At 39.7% G+C, this 10,877-nt stretch overlaps 1 protein-coding gene across 1 annotated transcript in view; it reads right to left on the reverse strand.

The window, feature by feature from the left end:
- Positions 1-522: 522 nt before the first annotated feature.
- LOC126407116 (immunoglobulin lambda-1 light chain-like) overlaps positions 523-10,877 on the reverse strand; it is a 40,927-nt gene continuing 30,572 nt past the window's right edge. Inside the window, exons 3-5 of the mRNA XM_050071799.1 lie at positions 3,019-3,062; positions 1,316-1,624; positions 523-710 (exon numbers count right to left, since the gene is read on the reverse strand). Of these exons, the coding sequence (XP_049927756.1) occupies positions 523-710; positions 1,316-1,624; positions 3,019-3,062 (541 nt within the window). The remainder of the gene's footprint in view (positions 711-1,315; positions 1,625-3,018; positions 3,063-10,877) is intronic.

Genomic DNA, 10,877 nt, shown 5'->3' on the forward strand with positions numbered 1-10,877 from the left:
CATCATCTTATGCCTTATTTATCTAAGGAAATTGTATTTATGGTATTAAAAACAATAACAAAGATTGAAAATGCAGATATTAAAAAATTTGGGTATTCAGAATAGTGTGAAATCACAGCACATGTTTATATATTGTATTTTATTACATGTCAGTGTAACTAAACACTATTCCAATGTATTTCAGGACCTTAAGAGTCTTTTTGGACTGGAAGATTATAATTGTAGACTTTTTAGTGGTTCTGATGGAGTTGACACAAATCAAGTTCTAAAGTTAAACATACTATATGTATTTTTATTTAGAACCTGTTCCTTTACATAGTTAAATAGCTAAGACTTTTCCCTACAGACATATCCAATTCCAAAAAATATAGTGTGCATTTAAAAAAAAAAAAAAAGATTTTTAAAACCTGTTTTGTCCCTTATCTCAAGAATATGTAAGGTTATATTTGTGAAAACTCATCAAAGAGATAACTGAGATGAATCAATGAGATATGATGGCGAGAGGACGTGAGCAGAAAACATTCAGTTACCATGTGTGTAGTTTGTCAGCGGTCCCTTGTTTCTGAGGACCATCAATAGAAAAAGTCCACAGCAGTACACCAGACTCTTCACTATCAGCACTGTGTACAGTACACAGAACAGCTTCACTTGGTACTGAGACAGGACAGAAGCAATGGCAGGTGGAAGTGATGGTGGAAAGGTAGAAACCTCTGTAACAGAAAAGGAGTCAGATGGTTGGAGTTGCAGTGAGAAGTGTCAGTCCTCTGTTCATTATCTCTAATTTGTTAACTTGTCTGTCAAAAATCATAACCATTAATTTATAACAATGAGTTTATCATTGCAAAAGTCTTCAGCAGCATGTTAACATTTTTTTAATGCCCTGCCTATCCAGGCTGTGATTAGTTTGTTCACAAAAAGTGACACTGACAAGTGCATCAACTTTAAATAATTCAACAAAAAGCAGATTTAACTAAATAGCCAGCCAAACCTGAATTTTACTTGTCTTACTCTTTTCTTGTCTTGCTTCACTCCAATATGTGTCCAAATGGCACCACAAAGAAGCAGAGCCCAGTTAAAGTTAGAATGAATTGGGTATTTGGCACAGAAAAAAAGTCTGACTGAATTAAAATCCAGCCCGAGTGGGCTGGCATTCCATTCGCCTAGGCCAGTCACACAGAAGATGGGCCTGTTTAAAATTATGTACAGTATATATTGCGTTGCATTGGCCCCAATTCTCAAGCGGTCCACTGAGGAAAGTCCTAGTGCTGTCATTGAGCTCAGTCACTGCTGAACACAGTCACCAAGCCTTCATTACCTTGTTCTGTGTCGGCCTCCACTGTTCCCCCCTCATGCTGGACGTAGCAGCGGTATTTATATGCGCTGTTCTCTTGCTGATGGATCAGCAGGATGGCAGCACTGTGTCCCAACTCTCTGAGCTCCAGCTCCTCTCCCTCAGCAGGGGGCAGCTTCTCCAGAGGTCCATTCTCCTTTCGTCTTTTCCAGGAAAACTGGACCAGAGGGGGAAACATGGCTGAGGCCAGACACAGCAGGGAGCTCTTCCCCTCCAGGTGGGCTCTGGATGCTGCTGGGTACACGCTCACCACGGGTTTCACAACCTGCTCATCTGAAATTTGACAGCAGCAACAAGCAGCACAGACAAACATTCACACAGTCACACAGTCAACAGCAGCTTCCCGCACTGCACTGTATTCAGTCTGATCTTGGAAACTACATAAACTCTGATCATTTAACTATTCATCAGTACAGCACAAAGTTCACTTCATAACTGGATTCACCTTCATATCAAAAATACTGAGCAGCTACTGTCAGCATGTGTTATATGGGAACAAAAGAAAATTATGTATTAGGCAAGTGTCTTTTTTTAAAGTCCAATCACTCTAATTTCACAATAATTTATATTACTAAAAAATATAACACAATATAATATAATTTAATATAGTTATGGAATTTACCATGAAACAATGGAAATGTGTTTGTATGAGTGTTAATATACATTTTATTATGAGTTACATATTTACAATCACATTTAAAACAAATCATTTTAATAATTAAAATGTATGTAACATAGTATACATTAACCAACATATACTTTACACTAACCACAGAAGAAACAAATGAATAATTTCATTACTTTTTCATAATAGTTTTAATCTTCACACACAATTAATGATGTGTTAGGATATGTCAAATGTGAATTAAAAACTGCTGTGTATTAAAGACAACATAAAACTTGAACTTGAAATTATAATATGTGCAGTATCTGAAACATAATTTAAATATATTTCTATACATGTTTACCACCATATCCTTTCCTAAATCTAATTATTATCATTATTATTATTATTATTGTATTTCTTATATATTTGAAATTATTTAAAGCATATTATGTGCATTATGTGCACGCTTGCGCGCATGCACCATTATATAGCACCCTGTATCATAAACAAAAATGTATAAATTTGCATGAATTGTGGAATTTATTCAGTATTTGTTTGCCTTACTGTATGACTATATCCTCCACTAAAAGAAATATAAAATTAATATTATATAAAATACAATTGCCATGAGGTCAGTTTTAACATTCAAAAATTATTTAACAATTTTCTTAACAGCATATTTAAAGTTATATTGTTTTTAAATACATTTACTGACCTATATGAATGTTTTATATCACATAAAATCCTGTTTCATAAAAACAAGAGATGGTGCTAAATCGCTTAGAGGATCAAATGCTGCATATCTGTAAAATTTCCAATATCATACTTTTTGCATATGAATCAGTTTAATCTCCTGCAAAAATAAAGAATAACTTGAGTTGTGCAGCAAGATTTAAACATCTTTTCAGGATTTATGAACTTTGTTTATGTAATAGCTGCATGGCTGTAAGAACTACTAGTTTTGAAAAAAAAAACATAACTTGTAGCAAAAAAATCATTACAAACACATTTTCAACTTGTTCAATAAAACAGCTGATATAAAATGAATGATTATTCTTACCTGTTACATACAGTTTAGCTCCAGAGCCAAAGAGCCAGCCCACAGTGAAAGAGAGTAATGCAAAAACCTGTCTGATGCTGGATGTGTCAGCTGAGGTGGATGACTCCAAATTATAAACCAGTATCATATTTCAGCCCCATGATGTGTTCCTCTAATGTCATTATTAACATGACTGCCTCTTCTTTTATTTCCTTTTCAGACACACTAGCAGAGTGTCTCAGTGGATTATTGGTTCATGTTGCTCAGGGGTCCGTTTCACAAAGCAGGTTTAGTGAAAACTCAGAGTCTGTTAACCCTGAAATGAGGGAAACTCATCTTAGTTTCCTATCTCAGAGTAGATCAACTCAGAGTTCAGGATTAGACTCAGAGTTTGTTGAACCTGCTTTGTGAAACGGACCCCAGAGGAAGAATCCTACTGACTTTGGTAAGTTTTCATCTCGCACAATCATCAGGTCTCGTTTTTAAATTGTCCATTGCTTTGATTTCTGACATATGTGCATATATGACAGAACATAGCCAGTGTGTGTTGCCCTGTAGTCTTATTTGAAGTAAAGAGTTGTGATCCTCCTACTTTTTTAAATCAGAGCAACACATGAGTTACAGCTCACACAAAAACACTGAACAACTAGAATATATTGTAAACAGTTTGTGGCTAAACACTCAAATTGGTGAATTGAAGGTCAAAAATATTAAAGCTAAAATTAACATTACTGGTTTAAAATGTTTCTTGTGAATTTAAGTACAATTAAAAATTATTGTGTTTGGTTTTATGTATATTAGGTTTGACATTAATGTAAATATACTTTGTTTTCAAACCTTCAAATATTTTGTACGTTAATATTCTGTCACATATGGTCCTGAGACATTTCTCTGTTGATTAGCAGTTGAAAAGACATGTTCACACTAAATAACTATTAGGATTCATCCTCTGGGGACCATCAACATCCCCTGTATGTCATTGAAATCAGGCCAACAGTTCTCTTGCTCTGGATCGAAGTTTTGGTTGGATGGAAAGACTAAGCCGAAGGTCCCACTGCTCACAGAGAAAAACCTGGCCAAAATACAAACACATTTACCAGATCTGTAGAGGGTGAATTGTCATAATTCACTTGGAAAATTTACTGAAGTGAAATTACTTTCTAAAATCTTTTCAAAGATGTGATATAAGAAATGTGTCTGGAAAGCTTTTATTGTGAAGGAGACACATGAAGTGTTTAGGAGGAATGGACTTTATTCCTGCAGCAGGTCAAAGTAGAGGATTTGAATCTTTGTTGAAATGCTGAAGTTTGTTTTTGTATTTAGCATGTTGACAATTTTGTTTAAATGATTGTTTTTTTATGTTTTGATGAAACAACATCCTGGTATCGAAACATCTTGTCTCAAAATTTGTGTCGTTTTGTAATATGAATGTCAGTTCAGCAAACCATATCAAATTTGCCTGGGAGGCAGATCTTGGTGTAGGGTTTATGGAGGAGATGTGGAAGGAGGGGATGAAGAGGATCCATCTAAGCTCAATTAATGGATGACTTTGGTATTTTCAAACCTGGACCCTATTTCTCTGTGTAAATTGATCAAAGAGACTGATGTGAACAACAATTTTTGAAATCAGTCCAGTATTTAGGGAGCCGGCAGCAGTCGGCAGCTGCACAACAAGCTACAATGGAAGCACGTGGGAAAACTGAACATTCAATTCAATTCATTCAATTCAAAGAACTTTATTTTTCCATTAGGAACTTCATCTGTGAAGATCGACAGTGCATATTAAACAAAATAAATACAAATAGATAAATACAAATGTGCAAAAATTTGTAATGGCTGTGCAGTGTGTGTGTGTGTGGTGTCTGAAGCTATCTGAGAACCTTTTTGTTTAGTCCTTCTATTGTAGATGCTGAGAAGTGGTTCCTGTGCCAGTCCAATTATTTTACTGCTCATTGTTATGATTTTGTTGAGTGGATTGCGGTGGATGTCGGACAGTGAACCAAACCAGGCTGATATGCTGAAAGTTATAACTGATTCAATGAAACACTTGTAGAAAGCTGCTAAAACTGATTGGTGAACCTGGAGTCTGTGAAGTTTCCTGAGAAAAAAGAGGCGCTGCTGACATTTGGAGAAGATGGCTTCACTGTTTGTGTGAAAGGTGAGTTTACAGTCGATTATGGTCCCAAGATATCTGTATGAATTAACCCTTTCAATTGGCTGATTGTTGACTGACAGAGGAGGGATGATGGGCGGGGCTTTACGGAAGTCAATCACCAGTTCTTTTTATTTGGAGGAGTTGAGGTCAAGACAGTTCTGCCTACACCACCCTGCAAACGTGTCCAGCTCAATCTTTTAATTGTCCCGGTGAGTCAGTGGTGTCCATGATCACAGTGTCGTCAGAGTATTTGATGTAAGTTATGTCCGGGTTAGTGCTCCTACAGTCATTGGTGTAAAGTGTGTACAAGACTGGAGAGATTACGGAGCCTTGTGGAGCTCCTGTGGAAAGTGACCTGGATGTACTGAGGTGACCATTGACTCGGACCCTCTGGCGTCTGTCTGAAAGGAATGAGAGGATCCAGATGATTAGGTGTGGGTTGACATCCATCTGGAGCAGTTTCTGTCCCATCAGGTGAGGCTGCACAGTGTGAATGCACTTGAAAAGTCCACAAAGACCAGTCTGACGAGTGACTTGGGCTTCTCCAGAGGTGTGTGTGTGTGGCCTGCAACAGGGTCAAAACAGCATCATCCTCTATGCTGTTTGTATGCAAACTGAAGAGGGTCAGCGTGCATACTGACCTCCTCCTGGAGCTGGGAAAGAATGAGCCTTTCAAACCCCTTCATCACCAGAGATGTTAATGCCACAGGCCGATAGTCACTGTTGCAGGTGGGATTGCTCTTTTTGGGTACTGGGCAGATGATTGAGGATTTCCAGAGTGATGGGATGGAGTGTTCTGACAGGGAGCGATTGAACAGATGACAGAAAACACCTGCCAGTTGGCTGCAGCAGGACTTCAGCAGCTGACCGGAGATCTGATCAGGTCCCGGTCAGTGTTGGGGAAGTTACTTTTAAAAAGTAGTGTTTGCTCGTTACTTGTTATTTCTTAAAAAAAGTAATCCCTTACTTTACTTAGTTACCCTCTGTGAAAAGTAACTTTTTACGTTACTCATTACTTTTACGTTACTTTTATGGTGCTTGACTTTGGGTAGAACCCCATCTCATTTCCTAAATGTGAAAAAATCCGAGTTTCCCAGTGGTATTTACCACTTTGGTGATAAAATAAAGATTAAAGAGTGAGAGTTAATTTGTGTTAACTAGGCTACATGAATTTGTTACATGACAGATTACTACTACTAATAGCCTATTTGCCAGACCTGCTGCATCACTGAATGAGGAAAATATTAATATTCACAGACACTATCTTTGAACAAATAGTGTCATATTCATGAATAAATCATTTTCTGTTCTGTTATTACGTGTGTAACTGTGAGACTGTGTTTGTGTAACAGACTCATACTTTGCAGTAAGCTACAGACCTGCACGAATAAATTAATTCATTTTCTCTTCTGGTATGGTATGGTAGGTACTTTATTAACCCCTCGGGGGGAAATTTCAATGTCACAGCAGCAATTTAAAATACACAAAATAGGAGCTGCTGCAACAGGCTGCCGTTCACACAGCGCCAGGAAGGTAGGCAGGTTATGATTGTTCTGTTTTCTGTTAACACAATGCTGCATTTTATTGATGTTTTGGGGGTCGTTTTGATTTCCTTTGAGGTTCCGGGGTCGTATGTTGCCCATGTCTGAGGTCTGACTAGCGAGGTTAACGTTACATTAAACAACACTTACCCAGCCATACAAGTGCAGTTCGCTGTCAGTATATAGTTGGTCGACTTGTTCAGAATCGCCCAGGTCTTGTACATTAGTTAACGTTACTGTTTTGTGTCCTTGTCGCTGGCTCGGCAGTACTTCGGTCCGTAGAGCACAAAAACCATCAGATAAATCCCGGTATTCAATATCTTGGACATGACCGCAAAGTACAAAATTCTACACATCAAGGGATTTATATGCCTTGAGTTTTTCATGCGTATAAACGCTGGGTTTCTCCACAAGATATAAAAAATGTCCAGCCACTGTAGCTCAGGCCATTTCGTTGGGTCGGTGACCCACTGACCCGACATTAAGTACGGGTCAGGAAACCTCACTCCGTTGCTAATTGTTAGCTTATTACAATAAGCTAACCTGTCTTCGGTTGACAAACCGTTAAAATAATCAGAGGAGGCGTGTGTATCTTCCATATTCCTCATACGATTCTTGATTTTGGCGCTCCTGTCTGTACTGTTGACATGGCAACTGTCACAGTTCCTGCCTAGTGCGCAGCTGAGGCAGACAGGCAGTGTCACCATCAAATCTGTCCCCGGGAAAAGTAACGTTGTGCCCAACTGACAAAGTAACTACGTTCCGTTACCATATTTTCAGTAGTAACGCGTTACACTACTTTTTACCCAATAAAAGTAGTTACGTTACTTTGTAACGCGTTACACACAACACTGGTCCCGGTGCTTTGTTGGGTTTTGTCCTTTTCAGCATGAGTTCAACCTCTTCTTGCTGCAGCTCCAGGATTGCTTTGGTGGGTAACCTAGAGGTAAGCTCGACCAACAACTCCTTCCTCTCCTGTGAGTAGTCAGACTGGTCGAATCTGCAATAAAACTGATTGAGATTCTCTGCCATATTGATGGGGCCAGCAGTCTGTAGTGTTGAGTTGTTATTGGGAAGGTCAGCCAGTGTTTTAACACCACGCCAGGCGTCTCTGGCTTTGCCTTCCTGAAAGAGTTTCTCGACTCTCTCCTTGTGGCTTTTCTTCTTCTTTTGCTGCTTTTATTTCTTTGTTTAGTCTGTTTTGAATGAGTTTTGACTCAAATGTGTTTCCTGATTTGAATGCTATTTTCTTTTCATTCAGAGTTGTTTTCAGAGCTTTTGTGATCCAAGGTTTATTGTTAGAGAATACTTTGACAGATTTTGTGGGAATAGTCATATCTTCACAGAAGGTGATATAGCAAGTCACTACTTCAGTGGCTTCCTCAAGGCTGCTCCCCTGAGTTAACACCTCCCAGTCTGTACTTTCAAAACAGCACTGTAGTTCCTCAGCCGCATCATCATCCCATTTTTTCACCAGCTTTTTGACCACACCTTCTCTCTGAAGTTTGGTGCGGTAAGCAGGGATCAGATGAAAAACATTATGGTCTGCAGTGCTAAGAGGAGGTTTATTGTATGTCTTATAGGCGTTCTTTACATTTCCGTAGCAGAGGTCGATTGTTTTATCGCCTCTGGTGGCACATGTTACATACTGTTGGTAGGTTGGAAGTGTCTTATTCAGCCTGCAGCCATAAAATCCCCCAGGATGAGAACAGGGGAGTCCGGAGATGTTCAATCTGATGATCATTCAATCTGATGGACACAAGCAGCAATAGCCTCTGACGCGCGTGTGACGTTGCCGGAGGGCAGGATGTAAACAAGTAGTAGTGCCAGCTGACCGAACTCACGGGGGAGATATTTTGGTCTGAATGACACTGCAAGCAGCTCCAAGTCAGGTGTACAGCAGGAGTCTTTGACAGAGACAATTCTGCTCCAGTCGTTGTTAAAATACACACACAACCCACCCCCATGTTTCTTCAGGCTACTCACATTGTCCCGATCCAGCCTCAGTGGAGACCTGAATCCATCCAGAGAGAGCTCTGAGTCCGTGATCATGTTATCAAGCCAGGTCTCTGTGAGGCAGATCAGACTGGCCTCTCTGTAGACCCACTGGCATGTTATGTTTGCTTGCCAGTGTTCGCAGGGAGCGAACACTGATGATGACACAACACAATGATCGAGGGGAGCGGCGGGCTCATCCGTTTACCAGTGAGTCTTTTCAGCCTCTGCCTTACTCCACCCCTCCTTCCCCGCTTCCTTGTCGGAACACGACCCGGTTCACGTTGACTCAGTAGCAGTGATCCACAGTTGTCCAGGTCCGGTATGGAGTAGTCCAGTAGCAGCAGATCGTCCCGGCTATACGGCAGGATTTCACCTCCATGACTTTCCGAAAAGGCCATTAGAAGCTCCTTTGTCCAGAGCAGCAGTAGCAGTGTCACCGATAGTCTCATCGTGAAAATAAAGTGCTTAGCAAGGTCCGATCTCCAATACAAACCACATTCAGAAAGGGCAAACATTCATAGAGTCCGAGGAATCACCCACTCAAACACTTTCAGTCAGGAAAGCACAAAAAAACACGAATCACTTATGCACAGCGGGGGACGCTCTCCACCTGTCGCCATTACAGCGCCATTTTGAGATCCTCTCATTTCCTTGTATGAGAAATACAAGGAATGTCACCGTATGTCCATTAAAGGTGATTATTTTTGACACAGAGCAGCTCAGATTGTTATTATGAGTATTATTTTAAGTGTCTGAAGCGTCTCTTTACCTTTCACTTGATCTGGTCTGTTTGTTATTGCCTCGTTAAGCACAAGTCTCTTTCTGAAACATCAGGAGATGTGTGTGTGAGATTTGGAGAGAGTATAAAAACCACAGTAGTTTTTAGAAAATGTATTTTAGTGTTGTATAAAAGATTTTCAATATCATGAATGATTATTTACCTGATTTCAAATGTGTCGGTAACACTTTATATTAAGGTACTGTAATAAGCGTTAATTAATGCTTAATAAGCACCAATTAACAGTTAATGGGCACTTATAAGGCAGAATAAGATGTTTATTACCATTAATAAGACTATATAAGTGTTAATTATAGCATAATTAACAGTTATTATTCAATTCAATTTTCAATTCAATTTTATTTATAGAGCCCAATATCACAAATCACAATTTGCCTCACAGGGCTTTACAGCATACGACATCCCTCTGTCCTTTGGACCCTCACAGCAGATAAGGAAAAACTCCCTCAAAAAAACCTTTAACGGGGGGAAAAAACGGTAGAAACCTCAGGAAGAGCAACTGAGGAGGGATCCCCCTTCCAGGACGGACAGACGTGCAATAGATGTCGTACAGAACAGATCAGCATAATAAATTAACAGTAATCCGTATGACACAATGAGACAGAAAGAGAGACAGAGAGAGACAGAGACAGAGACTGAGAGAGATGCAGGACAGACGGTAATGACAGTAGCTTACAACAACATTAATGAAAGTGATAATATTATAATTATAGTTTTGGCTACTGTGGTACAATATGTTGAAAGTATATATTAACATCTGATAGTATACATATGTGACAATAATCATATGTGTATAATAACAGTAGAAGTATGACTAATGATAACAGCAGCAGCAGGAGGCATCTGGCAGGACAACGGCAGCAGAACAACCACACACGTCACACTATCCAGGCACCGCTGCAATACGAGTTAACCTGAGAGACAGTGGAGCACAAAGGCTCCGGAGAAGAAGTTAGTGACATCCAGAATTGCCGAGTTAGCAAGATGCAGTAATAGGACACGAGAGAGAGGGAGAGAGAGAGAGAGAGAGAGAGAGAGAGAGAGAGAGAGAGAGAGAGAAGGAGAGAAGGTGCCCGGTGTATTATAGGGGGTCTTCCGGCAGACTAGGCCTAAGTCAGCCTAACTAGGGGCTGGTACAAGGCAAGCCTGAGCCAGCCCTAACCCTTGCCCAATTAAGTGTTCCAGTCTCTGTGGCAGAATTTGATGGTCATTAGTGTCAAACGCCGCACTAAGATCTAATAAAACAAGTACAGAGACGAGTCCTTTGTCTGAAGCAATCAGAAGGTCATTTGTAATTTTATCTAGTGCTGTCTCAGTGCTATGATGCACTCTAAATCCTGACTGAAATTCCTCAAATAAATTATTATCATGGAGAAAATCATACAGC

The sequence above is a fragment of the Epinephelus moara genome, chromosome 19, assembly GCF_006386435.1.
Source record: "Epinephelus moara isolate mb chromosome 19, YSFRI_EMoa_1.0, whole genome shotgun sequence".
Lineage (NCBI taxonomy): Eukaryota > Metazoa > Chordata > Actinopteri > Perciformes > Serranidae > Epinephelus > Epinephelus moara.